The 18796-nt window shown below is 44.3% G+C and overlaps 1 protein-coding gene across 6 annotated transcripts in view; it reads left to right on the plus strand.

Moving 5' to 3' along the window:
* Window positions 1–18796, plus strand: part of Meis2 (Meis homeobox 2) — a 207583-nt gene that overhangs the window by 57541 nt on the left and 131246 nt on the right. For all 6 annotated transcript variants that reach the window (XM_085696490.2, XM_085696494.2, XM_085696495.2 and 3 more), the window contains exon 8: window positions 7428–7573. In XM_085696490.2, the coding sequence (XP_085552616.1) occupies window positions 7428–7573 (146 nt within the window). The remainder of the gene's footprint in view (window positions 1–7427; window positions 7574–18796) is intronic.

The following is an 18796-nucleotide window of genomic DNA, read 5'->3' on the forward strand; positions in this document are numbered from 1 at the left end:
AATCGCTCCTTGTGGCGTAAAGATAAATGACTATCCTGGGCCTGTCTCCTGGGATTTAATTCTTCAGGGTTGAGGGGTAATTCAGAATCTGGCTCTGCCATACCATCTTCATGCCATTCCAGCCTAGCACAAGGGAGAAGATGGAGGATGGAGCATGGGTTTTGAAGGCCAAGTGCCCGTCTCAGTCGCTTGTGATTCTGACAAATGACTTTGCATCTCAGTTTTCCTCACTGTAAAATGGAATAGATAATAGTAATGTTTTAATCTTTCTCTTTCTTCCTTCCTTCCTTCCATCCTTCCTTTCTTTATTTTTTTCTTTCTCTTCTTTCTCTTCTTCTTTTTGGTGAAGACCGATGATGATTACAACATTGCAAGTACAGATAAACATAAATTTGGGGGGGATGAAGATAATGAAAGTGAGAAGTGTTGAAGAAGCAGAGGGGTGGGACATTAGGTGTCACAGGAGGTACCACACACAAAAAAATGTATGTTCAATAGAAATGTTTATGGAATGGGAAAATGTGTGTGTGCACCTACAAGGGTCTGTGCTTACCCCCCAAACAGTTTATCTTTTATACAAATTGCATTACTTTATAAGTATTTTATAAAGCTACACACACACACACACACACACACACACACACGCGCGCGCCTATATACCTGTTTATAGTCACAGATATCATACACCAGTACCTGTGTGTTCATGAACACATCTAAATGCTAGCAGTGACATGGTTGGAAGGTATTATGTTCTATTTATATGTCTTTCTATCTATATTATCCATCAACCATTTATCAGTAGGTAGTGTCTCTTGCTACCAGATCATTGGTGCCTCACCTTGTCAGGGTCTCCACCTGGCTCTGAAAGCTTAATCACAAAAATTCCAGTTCTACACCGATTGTATGTGAAGCCCTCTTAAGTCCTGGCAGACTTGTGAAGAAAAGTGTGCCCATTTCTATTTGTGGCCAACCCGGACCAGCGCTCACAAAGTTTCAAGTGTTGCACCCTAAAATGAACACTTTTCCAGGATTTAGGCCTTTTCTTGTAGCCTTGGGCCTTCTTCAATGTGGGTTAATAAGAGGGTTCACGCAAAATAATGTTAAGGGAAGTAAAGGGTAGACCATGGGCTTCTGAGGGAGCCTGTGGTAGCTGAGTGGACTTGGAGAAGCTAAGCCTGGATTCTGGTTCATCCTTGAAGGCAGAGAGCTTGGCCAATGAGACAGCCTCGTGGTTTCAGTGTCCTCTGAAAATAAGTTTGTTTCTTAAAGCATGGGGAAAGGAGACATGAAGGATTCTCCACCCTTGTGGTGTTAGACACATTCTAACACATCATCGCTGTTTTTATTATATTTTTCCTCCAAACTTTTCAACAGATGTCTAGGTAGGCACTGACTTTGAGCTAGAAGGAACAGCACGGGATGCAAATGAGGGGAAGTGTGTCCTTTGCTTGAGTGGTTTTTTATGGCCAAGGGTTTGAGGGATGGCATTTTCGTGTGTAGGGTCATCTGAGGGTCCTCTCATGATGTGCTCATGTCTGATTTGATTTGCTGAATACATATCTATGGATAGGGACTTTTCTTTTCCAGAATATTCCGGGCGCCTTGGGGTTCTGCATCCTGCCACTCAGTGGCCAGCATCACTTGCCGAGGCAGGTGCCTTTGTAGCTACCCATCAGAACAGTGCCTGTGCTGGGACCGCTCCGCTCAGCCCAGGAAAGAATGCAGGATTTCCTTTAGAGCGTGAATGTAAATCCAGCCAGAGAGTTCTCACAATACTTCAGAGTCTTAAAACAGCAGAAGGATGCAGAGATTAGAGCAGGCCTCCAGACAACAACAAGGAGAGCAGCCTAAGGGGATATTCTCAGAGCTGTGCTGCTGAAGTGGGCATCTGAACCACCGGCATGGCTTATTAGTGCCGAGACTGATGGGCCCCACACTTAGCCTTACCAACTCACGAGGTCTTCGGTGGATCTGAGATTCTGCCTGTTTCTCAGCTGAGTCCTACGCTGCTGAACTTTATTTCAGGAGCCCGTATTCCAGCCCTATTTAACGTGAACATGAGACAATCATGGGAACGGCCAGGACCCCGGAGCGGTCTAGGGACCTGCTCTAATCTCTGCAGAAGGCCCAGATGGGACAGCCAGAGTAACTCATCATGTCACCCCCCTAATCATGAGATAGTAGAGTACTCTTCCTGGGGTACAGTTAATTTCAGGTCAGGTTATCGAAGTAAAGGACTGGTGTCACTGAGGTGAGGAGATTTCTCCCAGTCAAGTGCCTGCTGGACAAATATAAAGACCTGAGTTTACATTCCTAGTGCCCACATAAAAAGATGAACACATGTCCACATCTCACTGCTGGGGAAGTAGAAAGCAGAGACACTATGTCCCCGGGGCTTGTTGGCCAGCCAGTCACCAATTTGGTGAGCTCCAGAGGTCATGAATGGCCCTGTCTTAGAAATGTGGCGGAAGGCTGGTAAGATGGCTCAGTGAGCGGGAACGCCTCCTGGGCATACGTGTGAACCTCAGTGAGGATCTGGAGGAGCCACAGAAAAGCTGGGCGTGGCCGTGGGTGCCCGGGCAGCTGCACTGTGGAGGGCAGAAGCAGGAGGGTTAGTGGGACTTGTTAGCCGTCAGACTAGCTTCAGCTTTCGTGGGAGGCCTCGACTTAACAGAATAAGGCAGAGAGTAACAGAACAGGACATCTAAAGTCCTCCTCTGCTCTGCATGTACCCTTGTGTGTGCATACCCTTGCACGCGTGCGGGCGTGTTAATTGATTTTAAGAAAGAAAGCGTTGGGCCTTTGAGATGGCTCAGTGGGTAAAGGAACTTAGCACCTAGGCCAACAACCTGAGTTTGATACCTAGAGACCATGTGGGTAGAAGGAGAGCTCTGACTTCCACAAATAGTCCTCCCACCTCTCCGCGCGTGCGCGAACACACACACACACATACACACACACACACACACACACACACACACACACACACATGCATAAAGAACCAATACCAATCTTTGTGCATAAGCAAACCCCCAAAACTCGTTTAAAACACATAGTCCTGGAGGGCTGGAGAGATGGCTCAGTGGTTAAGAGCATTGCCTGCTCTTCCAAAGGTTCTGAGTTCAATTCCCAGCAACCACATGGTGGCTCACAACCATCTGTAATGAGATCTGGTGCCCTCTCTGGCCTGCAGGCACACATGTAGGCAGATATTGGATGCATAATAAATGAATAGATATTTAAAAAAAAAAGAAAAAAAAAGAAAAAAAAACACATAGTCCTGGGCCCTGGATATTTTGATGTACTGAGTCTGGGGTGAAACCTTGAAGCCTACACCTTCATCAGTCTCCCCCATACTTTGGTATACCTGCTGTCTATGTGTTCACTGGCCTTGAGAACATCTTATGTTTACACATGTCACGTTTCACTAACATACACATAATTTGAGTATCTTGTCCCAAACGTCGATCTCTACCTTGGTCAAAGGATTAGCAATCTTCAAAAGGAAACAAACTCAGCATTTCTTTATTGTCAGAGATGGGAATCTGGTAATAGTACGGTCACCCACATAGGCCCTGGGAGCACTAAGGTCTCTCTCTCAAGGAATGCCATTGGTGGCATGTTTGAAAGTGAGTGTGTATGTACAAGCAATCTACCTGCTACCAAGAACAGTCTTTAGATACGCTGTGGGTGCAGCTTCCCAGTGTGACCATTGTCAGAGAGAGGACAAAGCCTTTGAATCAGCCCTTTGGTAACTGACCCTTCCAACAAACGGTCATGTTGTTGAGGTTATGAATCTAGGTAGGGCACAAATAAGGGAGAAACAATTCTTTTTCTCAAGGCTTCTGCAGTACTGAGTCATAACTTCAAGGGTTGATGTCTGCACTCACAGCGTTGCTGCCTCCTTTAGTACACACATGGTGCTAGTGTATGCACGCCCTTTAGCACGCTAACTCATTTAATCCACATGCTAACACCAACAACCCTGCTCCACATAGTCTGGAGACAAGAAAACAATATCCAGTGCCCCCAGCAGCTTAGTTCCAACGGCGCCTGCGGAATTTTAGTTGAGGTTCAGAAAACACAGTTGCCTCTCAGACATTTTCTTTATGTTGTTGTTAGAACTTGGTTGCTAGACTTGGTTCATAGCTCATTGAAAAAGAGATGGCATTTACTGTTGGATTTGGGAAAGAAAAATCTCTCTTTTTGTAGAGATAGAAACACTAGTATTAAAAGTCTCTTACCCATATGCATGTATGAAATTGTCAACCTTAATTAAAAAATCCTATCGAGTATCTAGGTATTAATATAAAATCAGACATGTTTTTTGTTTATAATTATTTATGATACCGTTCTAAATTCAAATATTTCATAACATTTTTACAAAATGGACTGCTTTCCATTAAAATTCATGCAATGCTTCTCTTTATCCAATTTAAGTCAGTCATCAAAGGATGCTCATGCTAGCGACATTTTTTTTTTCTGGAGCTAAACATAGTGAATCATATAGTCTGAGAGTGTTATCAGCCCCCTTTCATTTTAAAGAAGAGAAAATGCACCATGGAGTCACTGCCTCTCATTTTTTTAAGGTCATTGATTGGGTTCAAAAGGCAAATGCCTTTTTTGGTTGAACTTCCTTCAATTAAGCCATTAACCTCTTGCAATAAGTGTGTTCAAAAATCTATCAAAGGAAGCTAAATGAGATTTTAACAAAATCCTGACAATTTTAGCTTAAACATATACACAGAAACCATATGTGCTTAGGAAGAAATATATACACACAGGCATTGTTTACAGAGCGTGTTTTTCTATTTGGAAGACAGTGAAGGAAGACGTATTCCACACATAATCTGAAACGTGCGTTCAGAGAGCTACAGAGATCCCACAGTAAGAGACAAAGATATCTCTATCCACAGTGTGGAGACAGACAGACTGACTGACTTCAAACTTGGACTTGCAATGTGAATTTTTTCCCCCCTCATCTCTGGGTACTGCTTTTCAAAAGTGCCTCAGGCTACAGAAGAGCACCTCAGATCCCCAAGGCCCACTGCCTGACTCCTAATAGCCACTCTCCGTCTGTGTCACATGAGCAGCTGATGACATCGCCCCAGTGTCTGTATTTCCGAGAGCACTTCCACCCAGGTGAAAATGCTGGGGTTGCCAAGGAGCAGTCAGAAGCCATTAGTGTGGGTGAGAATTTGCCTTGCAGCAGTTCCTTGGCACGGTGGAAACTGTGCACACGTCCCCATGCAGGCTTGGGCGTGTGTGTGTGTGTGTGTGTGTGTGTGTGTGTGTGCATGTGCAGGTGCGTGCATATGCATGTGCAAATGCATGCGTGTGTGTGCATATGTGTGAGTGCGTGTGTGCATGCATGTGTGAGCGCATGCAAGTATATATGCAACTCCCAGATAGATAAATGTACATGTGTGTGCAGGGAAGGTCAACAGATAAAGACTAGATTCTATATATCCAGTATTCAAAAGCCAAAGGATTTTTTTCCCCTGCCACCTATTCCTTCTTTGACTATTGGACTCTGTGTGTGTGTGTGTGTGTGTGTGTGTGTGTATGTGTGTGTATTGTATCCTCACCCCCATCTCTCTGTCTCTGTTTCTATTTCTGTATGTGTATGTATGTGTGTGTGTGTGGTGTGTGTGTATGTCTCTCTCTCTCTCTTTTATCATAACAGAAGGCAAAGAAAAAGAGAACAACAACTTGGGGGTCATGCTCTAGTGTTTGGGCAGATGGAAGGGAGCTGCTTTGCCTTGGGGCAGGGTGGCTGTAACGAAGTGGCCTGTCAGTCTGTAAATAGTGAGGGTCATCCCTTCCATGTGATGGAGGGGATCGCATTGCAGTGAAAATGGAAATGTCAATAAAATTAATCTGCCAGCTCTCTTTGCTGTGGTTTTTCTGCTTCTCTGGTCAAAGAAGGTTGAGGGTTTTTTTTTTGTTTTTTTGTTTTTTTTTTTTTTTCCACGAGAGAGCTAAAGGAACAGGTACCAGAAAGGCCACAGGCAGACCCAGAAGTTCTAAGGCCAGTGCCCCAGTGGGCAGGAAGTCTGGGGAAAACACCATTTGGGAGGAGGGAGCGGGGCTGGGGATTTGCTGGTGGATCTGCTGCATTCCTTGGGCAGCTACAGAGTGCCCAGCTCAGGCTACATTGAGCACAGAGTTTATTGTTTTAGGCTTTCTTGGACAAGGTTTTTACTTAGCGTGGGATTTATGGCATTTACTGCTAATGAATGTCTATTCTTAAATTACAAAAAAACCCATCTCAGCGCAATTCCCAGATGTCCTTCCAGGACCCCAGCTTCTTAAACACCAGCAGGGAGCATAAACTCTCCGCTTCTCTGTTTTCCTCTTTCGTGTGGCTCCAGGCTAATGATGTGCAAGGGAAACACAGCCATCTATAAAGCCCCAGTGCTGTCCCCGTATTCTTCATTTATTTTGCATTTGATTATGCCACAAGTCGGATCTTGTTTCTTTCCTTTTTTTAAAGTTATTAGTTCAAATATTAATGTAGGGATATGGCATATATTGCTACCCTTGATTGATGCCTTCCCAAAAACAGGAAGACGTGCTCGTATGAATTTTAAGAAAGTAGGGGTCCTGCAATGCCTTGCCAGAAGAGTTTTTCAGATACATAATTTAGATGCCCTCCAGGCAGGCTTTCAAGGCATTTTTGCCGGAGGGCAAGAAAAAATAACTCTGACTGTTAAAAGTAAATGATTTTTGCTAATGCACAATTAATGCCAGAGAAAAGCACAGAAGAGAAAGATGTGGCTTAGGAAGTTCTGAGTAAGTGAGCACCCTACCTTGATGTGTGTCTTTTTGTCTGCCCCCTTCACGGTAATGATCAGCAGTGCCGAGAGCTTAAAAGTTTTCATGTCATGCAAATGTGGCGCTCTGGGTCACGGGAGGAGTGTGCAGAGTGGGCGAGTTTGGGAGGTGACAGTTCTGGGAGGGGCCGAACAGGCAGTGCGTTATGTGCAATCAACAGTGACACCGTTGCTGTCACCTCTGCAGGCTGCCCAGGATATATAGACTACAGAACATTTAACTTGATTACCCGGCAGTCTGTGCTCACTATGGGCACAGGGATGTATTTCTACCAAATGGGTTTTCTCGTAGCGGTTTGCCCACACTGGGTTCCATAATTGACAAAGAGCTACTGCGTTGTGTCAAGTACACAATTATAATTGAATTAATGATATGGGCGAGAGGGAGACACACAAAATTAACATTTGAAGAGGCCTGGCTTAATTTTGTCTTTTACATATTTGTGTCTCCAATTATACTTTAATGAAAGGGAATATACCCCCTTAATGGATTTCTTTCAGCGAGCTTAGCTGAGCTCGTCATTAGCCTGGCATTGTTGTTGGCACCCCTCGCTCGGCTTGCTCTAATGGATCTTCATTTCTTCCTGTTAGGTGACGGGTTAGACAACAGTGTAGCTTCACCTGGCACAGGTGATGATGACGATCCAGACAAGGACAAAAAACGCCAGAAGAAAAGAGGCATCTTCCCCAAAGTCGCGACAAATATCATGAGAGCGTGGCTGTTCCAGCATCTCACAGTAAGTGAAGACACAAGATATTTGAAATAATGAAAACTTTATTTGGCATTTTGCGAAGTTTGTGCACGTCACATGGCCTCTCACACATGGTTGGTTTTGGTTTCAGTTTGAGTTCTGTCCTTCTGTTTCGTTTTTTAAAACAAGGTTGCCTACTTTCTGTCCCTCGGACTCTGGTGACTCGTAGCCGTCACAATTTTGTCAACCCTTACCAGCCAAACAGCATCCTCTAAAAAGGAACAGTGTTTTGTCTTAAGAAGTCAGCAATGGACCTTGTTCAAAATGGCTGAGACTTTCAATAGCATATGTCGATGTTTACTGCATTACAAGATATGAGCAACTTCAGACAATGCAACTTCAACCGAAGGAGAGAGCTGTAAGGAGCTCACGAATCTGTTGGCATTGCTGATTCTCCTGCTAACCAATGCTGTCTCCTCCATGAGCAAAGCCAGTATCTTGCACACATACATGCCCAGGCTCATCTCACGGAGGTGGTCTGATAATTTGGCATGCATATGTGCATGTGTGTGTGTGTGTGTGTGTGTGTGTGACTAATACAGAAAAGGGTTATAGGTACTCTAGTGCCTTTGTTTGTAAGGTTGAAGTGAAAGATTCTGTTTTAGCTGTTCAAGTCCATTATCTTAAAAGCTAACCCTTTTCACTTCTGGGAAAGATTAATATGGGCAATGGCCTTAAAGAGACAATTTATATCCCCGTGTTTGCAGTCAGTTTTATGTGTCAGTATATACTGTTGACTCAAAGGCTCTCATGACGAAAAGTGACAAGATTTCTTTTTTTACGGAGGAACCATGCATGCTTATATTTTACTATCTGTTTGGAAACCCTTGGAAACTTTCCGAGGATGCGTCCTGTCCTACATTGTTTCCAGGCCATTCTATGTACACTATAGCTTAGGAGCAGAGTAAGTAGCTCATTGAAAGCTGAAGATCTTCCTCGCTGATCCAGCTTGTGTGTAGTCATGCTGAAGGAATTAGCCACAGTGCTGTGAGTCCAGGACAAGTTGCCCCTCTCATTTATGATGCCGGCTGTTGGTCTGCTCTTCTCACAGAGGGACGGAGGGCAAGGGGTGGGATATGGCGGTAGCGAGGGAGAAGTGGTGGATTCATGTTTCTCAATCGGACATTTGGCTGTAAGGACGTTAGGGCCAAACTGAGGTGAATCGATCTGGCCTGCGGTGTCCAGATCAGCTGGAGGTACCAACGAGGCTGCCTTGGCAGTGGTTATTCTTGCCTTGCAGCTATGGCCATTTCAAAGGTCAGGGCCCTACACTGACTTGGCTCAGAGGAATTAGACGGAACATGCGTCTCTGGGCTGATTACTTAACCAAAGACAAAATAATGAGTCCTAAGCAAATACTGACTAATTGAAAGGGCTGTAAATCCATTACATATTGGTCAGGGATAATCAGGAGTATTTAATCACTTTTATCTATTCAGGAGCACTGAAGCTGCAACGGCAAAGCCCTCAACCTTGCCATGTGCTTATTATTCTCATCATTATCAAAATGACTTCACAGCTGTCCATTGCTACATCACCTCAGCTGGAGACTGGCTAACCTGTAAAATGGCTTTAATTTGGAAGTCGAGTGAGTGTGAGGGGAGGGTTTCCTTGTTTTTACCCCGAGGTTTGGTGGTTTAAAGAGCTGGAGATGCTCAACAGGCAAACTGCTTCCTCCTGACCAGTTGGGCTAGTTGGTTTGCTTCCTCTGGATTCCCTTACAGTGATAGCGTTCTCGGTTGAAATGCTTGCCTGGCAGCCAAGCATCTGCGTGCATGCATTTTCAGCCATTGCCAGGAAAATCAAGGTGTCAGAATGCTCATAACCTTGGAGAATGTGGCTACTTTGAACTCAGACCGAGAAGGGGACTCTAGATGGTCAAACCCAGCTGTCTGAGTCGCCAGCTCCATGTTCTTTCCACCTGTGAAGGAGGTGACTTTGCTCAGGTCTTGTCTTTAGTGGAGACCTCAGAATGTCTGCCATTGGTCTGCTCGAAGTCAAGGTGGTGATGGCGGTGATGCGGTTAGGGAGAAGCCAGGGGCTGCCTTGCTCCCCTGTCTGGAAAGCCATTGGCTGTCCCAGCTCTTCTGAATATGGAAGGGTCTCTGCTCAAGCTCTGAACAAACCTCCTGGTGAGCCATCAAGAGCTCTCCTTGGATTTCTTGCCTTGACCTCTCATGGATCCATCGTCTCACCACACACTGCAGTCACCTGCTCATGATTCCTTGGCACCTGCCCGTCAACGGTGCTACAAACTCACAGCCCTTGCCGCACGAGAGTGTTTACCTAGTTAAATACAAACAGGACTTTGTGCAGAACTCTCTACACCGCTAACAATTTCACTGATTGCTTAGAGAGAGAGAGAGAAAAAAAAAAAAGACTCACATAACCCGAGTCTTGACATCAGGAGTACTTCATTTCAACCTCCCTTTTCCCCTGGAATGTCTGATGGCCAGTTTAACCCATTAGGTTCCCTGGATTCTTCTTTGGTCCATTTCTCAAATGAGAGAGCTATGTCATGGCATCCATAGGTCCCTTGTCTGTACCTCTGCATCTGCGTTCCACCCAAGGCCTTTGGGTAGAGCAATGCCCCCAGCACACAGTCATCTTGCCATTTCCTTCCTCTTTTCACTTGTCTCCGAGTGCTTGCTTTTTCTCCTCTCCATGGCTTTCTCTCAGAAATTGCCCTTTTTCATGGCTTCCTCCCACTGGCTTTGTCTCCCATCGCCCTTTCTGTTCCCCTCCAGGCCTTTTCTGCACCTCCCTTGGATCTCAGAGAAATTCTCTCTGGCTTTCGTTTTGAAAATGTTTTCTCTCTCCATCCACACGTCACCCCCACTGTAGCGAAGAGACCCAGTAACTTTGATGAGGATGGTCTTGTAAAACTTTTACTTTTCGATCTTAATGAGCTGAAAGATTTACTCCGCTGTAATTCTGAGCTCAGAAAACAAGAATAGAGCCCCCTAACTAGCGACATGTTAATTTGGACCTCTTTTCTTACATACACTAACAGGCATGCGGGAGTCCTTGCAAAGAGGGATGTCCTGGTATATTTCTCTGTCATTTAATGAATTTCAACATTCAAAGTGAAATGTCGGCTGGAACTCACCGCAAATCGATGTGGCCTAAATTATTATTTCATGTAAATTTCTTTCCATGTGTGGGATTCAATGCACATTCTTCCATTATCAGTCTCTTTAACATTATTTCAAACTGGCCTGTCCCCTTTTGTGTGGTGTGACCTGTTCTTGTAGTACAATAATCCCTGATGTACCCTTTTTTTCTTTCTTTCTTAAAAAAGAAGCTAATTGAATTATCTCATTATTTTAATTTGTTAAGCAAATGTATTTTGCATCTCAGGATGTGTTCTTATAGAAGGGGGCTGCAAAGGCTTTGCCCCCTGAATGGGCCATTGGCCCATTTTGACATTCATGCATTCATTAACTATCAGAACATAAAAGAACTCTGGGTGTATTTTTTTTTCCAAACACCCAACCAGCATGAAGCAACTGTCCCCAATAAGCCACAGGGGTCTCCCTACATATGTTCTCAACTGCAAGCTATTGTCACCTATTCTGAATACCTCAAAAGGCCGAGAGGAGGGAAAAAACCCAACTCAACAAAGGCCAACTGTAGCAATTGTGAAGTCTTAGTCTCAATATGACAAAAATCATTAACCTTCCATTTTCTACGAAGAACAAATTCCAGTACAATTGTAAGAGTTGAAACAGTCTCTCAGATTCCGATGAACCACGGTTAGGGGAAAGGATAATCAATTTGTTAATAATTGATTACTTTGGAAAAAAAAATGTTTAAACTAGAACCAAAGTAGAATTTTGAAAACTGAGCTGTTTGATGAGTCTGTTTCCACGCTCAGAGCCAAGCTCTTTGAATTTGCTTGATCTGATGTTAAAGGATTACTCTCTAGCTGTCTAACTAACAGTTTTCATGGTGTCCTTTAAAACAATACCCTCTAGAATGTGCAATACTTTTACATAAATAAATCTATGTCTTCTTAGAAATTCAGTTAGCAAAACTGTTGAATACCCATTCTCCTCTTCCATTCATGCATGACCCTGTCTGGTTTATTCACCCTACAAAATCTAGAGGAGGTGGAAGAAAAAAAAATCTGTTGGAAATACACTTGCATTTGCCAGAAAGTAGACAAGGACCAAAACAAGTAAACAAGCAAACAGCCATAGAGCTGTCTCAGCAAACGGTTATTCTCTTTGTTCACACTTGCAGATTATAAAATTCTAAAAGTAAGCCTGCCATTACAATTTTTTTTATTCTACTGCAAAGATACTTTAAAAAGAAATGGCAAGAAATAATCTTCAGGCTGGCGGTTTATAACCATACTCCAGGCCTTTCATTCTCAAGTCAGCCTGCAAGCACCTTTGCTCACCTGGGAGAGCCCCTGAGTTGTGCCCACCGTGGGGGAGAAAGAGAAGGTCCTCACACCCAAGGTCTTGACTTGCTCACGCCAATTTCTGACCCAGGAGGGTCTTTGCATTGGAAATGCCATAGCCCTACCCTTTAGTAGGTGTGGCACTTCCTTCAGAGATATCCACACTGCCTCAGAAACAAGCAACAGTACCTTGTGCAGTCTCCTTGAAATGACAAGTTTTGATGTTCTGTCACTGTCTGTGGCAAGCACTGCTTACTCGCTCTGTGTCTGTGGGTGTGCGAAAAGGGGCTGTGGTCTGTGGCTTGGTGACTCTTCACCTACTGGCAGTCATTTTATGGGACTATGTAAAAGCCTAGCTTGGTGTTGACCTACAGAGAAGATGAAGCCTAGTTATGTCTACTTACAGGTTACATTAGAGATGCAGGTCATGAACACCCGTCAATCGGTTCATGGAGATCTGTTGATAGGAAACAAAGTCATCTTGAGTTTCTTGTTATACTACACCCTCACGCCCACCCCCACACAAGAGAGAGAGAGAGAGAGAGAGAGAGAGAGAGAGAGAGAGAGAGAGAGAGAAGGAAGGAAGGAAGGAAGGAAATGGATAGGCAAACTTTCATTATTTTGTCTATTAACTAGTTTTCTGGTTCTCTTCATTTTGGGCTGAACTAGATTGCTTTCTTTCTTTCTTTTTTTTCTTTTCTCTCCTTTTTGGTTTTCGGTTTTTCAAGACAACGTTTCTCTGTGTAACAGCCTGGCTGTCCTGGAACTTGCTTTGTGGACCAGGCTGGCCTGGAACTCACAGAGATCCACCTGCCTCTGTCTTACAAGTGCTGGGATTAAAGGCGGGCACCACCACCAACTGGTTCTAATTGGCTTTCTTAAATGAGGGAATAAAAGTCTGGATTCAGTGTACAGGACTACAAATACATAACACAGTATATATTTTATCTTAAATATCACCCCCACATCTCATTTTCCATGGCTGTCGAATGGGGATAATTCTGGATTTTCCTAATACTTCAGGCATTAAATGAAACACACGTGTGAAAGCTCTCAAATTTGTACCTGGTTCTTATAACAGATACTTAGTATAAAGGAGCAGCCAGGCATAGTGGCACACGCCATTAATCCCAGCACTCGGGAAGCAGAGGCGGGCAGATCGCTGTGAGTTCAAGGCCAGCCTGGTCTCCAGAATGAGTTTCTTTACATCCAGAGTTACAGAGCAGCATACTAGAGAGGCCTTGTCTCAAAAAGTCTCTCTCTCTCTCTCTCTTTCTCTCTCTCTCTCTCTCTCTCTGTGTGTGTGTGGGGGGGAGTGGGGGGGAGTATATATTATGATTCTTATTTGAATTTTGTTGCATGCAAGAGGTCCTGACCAGTGGGTAGACCTGGTCATCCGATGTTATCCTATCCTGTCCTGGCATTGTGTGAGATAAAGAGATTGGATTTTCATATATAAAGCCCAGATGGGCCTAGTAAGAGAGAATATGTCTCACCAGACCCTTTAAAAGCTTTGACCACATTTAATGGCCTTTCATGAATGCTACCCGGTAGATAGCATCAGAGGCAGAAAACACTAATGCCAGCTGGGGTTCACTGTACCATGGTGCTGCTGGGCCTGGTAACATGCCCCTGCAATCCCAACACTTGGGAGACAGAGATCAGAAAAATCCTAGGCCCAAGACTAGGCTGGGCTGTATAGGACAGCCCTCTCTGAGGGGAAAAGAAAAGAAAAGCAGAAATATTTGATGGTCCATCAGGCACAGGTGGAGGGGGAGGGGGGAGGGAGAACTTTGGTTGAGATAGTTCAGAAAGCCTCCATGATTTTCAAGAGAGGTTCTCCTTTACATTTTGCATCCTAACTGTGTGAGATCAGAACTTGCCTGGCTCTGTCTCAGTTTTGAGCCGAGCTTTCTGATCTTCACCGGGGTATGGTTTTTCTAACGGAATCGGTTCACATAAAGCGCTTCGATCTGAGTTTGAGCTCCATGATCGTGGGAAAGCCTGTGCAGTCACTCTCAATCTTTGCTTTTCACCTTCAGTAGGAAACTAGTGAATGTATGATCTCCATAGCGCCCACTCGCATGGCTGTGCGGGGCAGACTTTGTAGTCAGCGAGCACACTCCCGTGCATTGCGTGGATGTGGGCGTTTTAATCTTCTGGTTGTGTGCCGTGGTCTCCAACTGCTGGAGGCCTTTGCCACCTCCCAGCCTCATCAGGATTACTTAACCGCCGTGATCCTCTTCACCGAAATGCCTCTCCTTGTTCCTCTTGCACACCCGTGTCCGTGAAGATGCCGTGACAGCCTCTATCACTCCCCATCTCTTTAAGAACCTAGAGTGCTCAGTAGAAGCAAAAGTTCACGGACATAAGTTATTTCTACTTGGAAAATTAGCCACTTGAGGATTCTGAGACGGGTCTACTTAATACGAACAGCTGCGCGCCAAATTAATTCCAAATATGAAATGTTGGCCTTGCTTACGGAGAGAGAGATGAGACCGTCCCTCTCGTATTCAGGGAGGCAAATGCGCACCGAGTATGAGCGGAGCTCCCTGGGAAAATATTCAGGGAGAGAGGTGTGCGGAAAGCACAGCCGAAGGGCACCAGCAGAGAGTGAGGTTCTCCCCAGCGTGCCGGCGAGTGGCGGCTGCCCCTCGCCTTTGCCTCGGCATTGTTTTTTTGCTTGCCAGGAGAAAAACATCTGTGAGTTATTTGAATGGAACCTTATACTGGAGATTGCCTGAATTGGTGTCATCTCTGTTTAATTTCAGGAAATGATGTCACAATGCATTAAATAACAGTGCTGGGTGATTTATTTTCCCGTGGACATGCTGTCCTAAGCATTCCTCTTCCCTTGCAGTGTTTCCAATTAACTGTAAGCTTGAATGTTCTCCCTATTCTATAATGATTTTGAGGAGTGGGGGCAGGAGACCGGGGTGGAAAGAGAGAAGTCACTTCAGGGGTTGCCGAGGTTCAGAGGTAACGACACATCTATCGTGTCCTTATTGGGACTGGAGGGTACTGAGCGCCAGGGGTATGGTCACCAGTGGCAAGCTGGAACACTGTTGGTTGGTTTCAAAGAATTTCTGGAAAAGAAAGCCTGAAGGCTCTGGTACTCGCTGTTCCGAGAGCCTCTAGATAATTCTATTAACGACGCGCACACTGTAGCTTCTCCCGCTCGGGGTCTCTGGGCTCTGCCTTCTTCGGTAAAGAATAGAGGACACAAGTCTATTCTGTGTTCCATCTGTCATCGTTTTTACAATTGCTCAAATTAAAGAGACAGGCCAGAAATTTAATGTTGTGTTAAATCTTAGAAGCTCCTCCGGAAGAAAGACGGCTGCAGCCGAACTGTCTGTGCTTTCCTTGATAACGGTGATTGCACATTGTAGCAACTCGACCTTTTAGCGGTCCTGATTCGGTGTTTAGAACAGGCTGATCCGGCGTTCTGTATGGAGAAACCCATGCGTTGCTGCGGATGTAGCCACCAGGCCTCTGTTCATGTGCTCTTCCTGGATGGTACTGGCGACTGCAGCTTCTTAGGTAGATGACAACCTGAGCCCTCTCCCCGTCAAATGACAAGATCGTTTCCTGGTGGCTGTTGGTTTTGTTTGTTTGTTTTGAGACAAGATTTCTCTATAGAGCCCTGGCTGTTGTGGAACTCACCCTGTAGACCAGAATGCCCTGGAACTCGGAGATCTGCCTGCTTCTGCCTCCAGAGTGATAGGACTGAAGGTGTGAGCTGTCATGCCTGACAATAACAAGACGTATTTAAGTATAGCTGATGATACCATTTTTAAGAGAAAGTTCACCTAAGAAAGATAGTACCCTATTTATGAGTTACTAACTGACATAAAAAAAATTGCAGGCAAGACATAAAGGATTTTAGGACACTGTGAGATATGGTTCTTTCACTGAGGGTACATGCTAGTATACATGTGTTGAAACTCAGAACATCCAGTGGCCCGAGGCTAAGGTTCTCTATTTGCTCAGAAGTTGAGTGTTTTCTTTGCACACAGGCCTAGGTTCAATCCTCAGCACAGCAGGAAAAAAGGGTGAACCTGCCTACCATAAACTGTGGGCCCCAGATGATGGTGCTGTGAGATCCAGCAAATAGGAACCGATGGACCGTTTGGTGGAGGACCTGGATAAGGGATCGGCTGTGCTGGAGAAGGATGTGTGTGTATGGAGGCAGGGTTGGCAGAGGAAGTAATCGAGGCTTGTCCTTGCTTCTGCTATGACTCTAAAACGAACAAAAAAAAATAGCCTATTTTTCAGAAATAGATAATTGAGAAAATTGGAAAATGAAATGCTTATTAAATTACCATCAAAAAGAAACTAAAATAATTGCACCTCAAAGTTTAGCACCCAGTTTTATAAAATATCACTTCAAGCATCATTGTTTAAAAATACGCTGAAGAATTCAAGGAGACGGGAATTGAGGACCCTTGAATAAAGGAAAATAGAAGGCATGTGCGTATTTGAATATTCAGCTATTTCAAAACTCCAAGAATAGAGTGCCATTACATGCTGCTTAGTGAGAACCCTGAATATTCATTCAAATCACACGAAAAAAAATCCATTTCCTTCCACATGACCGCAGTGCAATTGTAGTGTGGGCAGAAGTGGAGTTCTCAGAAGCTGAGGATCAAGGTGACAGGGCTTAGCTGCAGCATGGTCGCCAGTGACCTTAGACAGTGTGACTGTACAGACTTCAAGAGCCGTCTGGAAATTCCACCTCCCCTGCACTGCGGTCTGTTTTTGTGATTTGGAGATGGTTATGAAGTGTGAAGATGATCCCGGCCTCACTGTTCCTGCAATGAGATGGTGGTTTGGGCAGGAAGCATTAGGTTGGGTGAATGGAATTTGACTGTTGCGTCTATGGGACACATCCCACCGTCTAAATTGATTAGCAGCAGTTGTTTCAGGGTGGAAAGTAATCACTGACACCCTTTAGAGGTCCATTATCCCCTTAAAATGTAATCGTGGTTCCGTTTTCATGCTTCTACACTTGTTCTTCAAGTCTTGAACTGCCAAGGCCCAAAGCCGCCAGAACTAATTTCAGTTGTTTTTATCTGATAGTCGATGAGTTGTCAAGTCACAGTACCATGGCAGATAATTTTTTTTTTCTTAAACTGTGCTGTTACTTCTCGCTTATAACAGATAGCACGGACATTTGCTGAATGATTTTAATGTCCGCACATGCACAAAATTTTAACTCAAGAGATGAGAGCTGTGAGACTCGGAGGGGACAAGCCATGGAGAGATGCTGTTGTCTTGTACGCTCAGCATCATAGAAATTAACATGGGCCAGTAACCAGCCCTCTTCAGCCATCCCCCTCGGCTTGCTTGGATCAGATAGCGAAGGTCCACCCTTGCAGTCCTTAAAGAAGCTCTTGTTGCCCTTCACTTCAGTACCTCAGTTCGTACAGTGTAGCTGCTTAGATCCTTTCACTTCTTGTATCCATCCCCTGCCATCACAAATATTCCAAGAATTCATTTTGACTTAAAAATACAATTTTACATTAAAAGATGTTTTAATTGACCAAAGGATATTTTCATGATTCGTCACACTCCAATGGCGACCCAGAACTCATGTGGTAAACATAAACAGACAATAAACACCCCAAGTATCCTGGGGGTGCGACAGGAGTCCTTGTAAAAAGAAAAAACGCTCTTATCAAAAGAGGAGATGAATTCTGGATTATTCCCTGCAGGTTGGTGGCAGGTTGGAACTCTCTATAAAAGCAATCTTATTTTTCCCCCATGGTGAAAAGTTATAGGTTCCATTTCAGTGTTTCAGGATACCTGCAGGCAGCTCATGAGCTGATCCACTTGTTTTAAACCCTATCTTGCAGTGAATTTAAAAAAAAAAAAAAAGGTGGTGGTTTGAGAGCATGGGAATATGGGGTCATTATTGGTCAATTATAGGCTCAGTTTTTGCATTAAGTTTCTGCAAAGCCGTAAGTGAAGGCCTGTGTGGCAAAATCCCACTGATGACTGGGTGACACATTGATAAAAGCCCCTCTTATGTCTTAATCCTGAAGCGTTTTGTTCTTGTGCATGCTGCTTAAGTGATTATCAAATATGATTATATGGAAAGGTATAGGTTTTTAATGTTTTTTGCTGCCAGTCTGAGAACTCTGTGTGTGTGTGTGTGTGTGTGTGTATGTGTATGTGTATGTGTGTGTGTGTGTATGTATGTGTTTGAAGAGGAACACGATGTAATGTTCCAATTTTCCTGAACTCCTTGGTTAATGGTTACCCCCAATACCCCATGCTTATATGGGTGGCTTACACAATCAGTTAAATCAAAAGGGCCATCTTCAATTCTGGTGAATCTCTGACTAGATTCTCTTGGAATTTAAATAATGGAAATGTTTATGATTTATTTAAAAAGCAGCAGTTTTCTTCCTTTAGCTAGGGAGTGGGGACAATCTATTAACTTTTTGTGTTCACAGAAGCAAAGATTTCAGGACATAGTTAACCCTTGATGTATAGAAGGCCACAGGCCAGAGGCAGCAGAGACAGTAATAACTAGAAACTATTAGAGCCAATCTCCGCTTAGCTCAACGCCTGGCTCTCTTTAATACCGCAGTCAAGTAATTTAACTTTTCTGAGTGCTGCTTTCTCATCTCATCAATTTTGTCGTTTCTGTTTTGTTAGTGGGAGTTGTTGTTGCTGTTGTGGTCGTTTCCTATTTGTTTGTTTGTTTGTTTCTTTCTGTAGAACTCATTAACTGCACCATCAGGCTGGCCTCGAATTCACAGCGATCTCCCTGCCTCTGTACTCCAAATCAAGGA

Source organism: Myodes glareolus, chromosome 10 (genome assembly GCF_982192425.1).
Source record: "Myodes glareolus chromosome 10, mMyoGla1.1, whole genome shotgun sequence".
In the NCBI taxonomy this organism is placed as follows: domain Eukaryota; kingdom Metazoa; phylum Chordata; class Mammalia; order Rodentia; family Cricetidae; genus Myodes; species Myodes glareolus.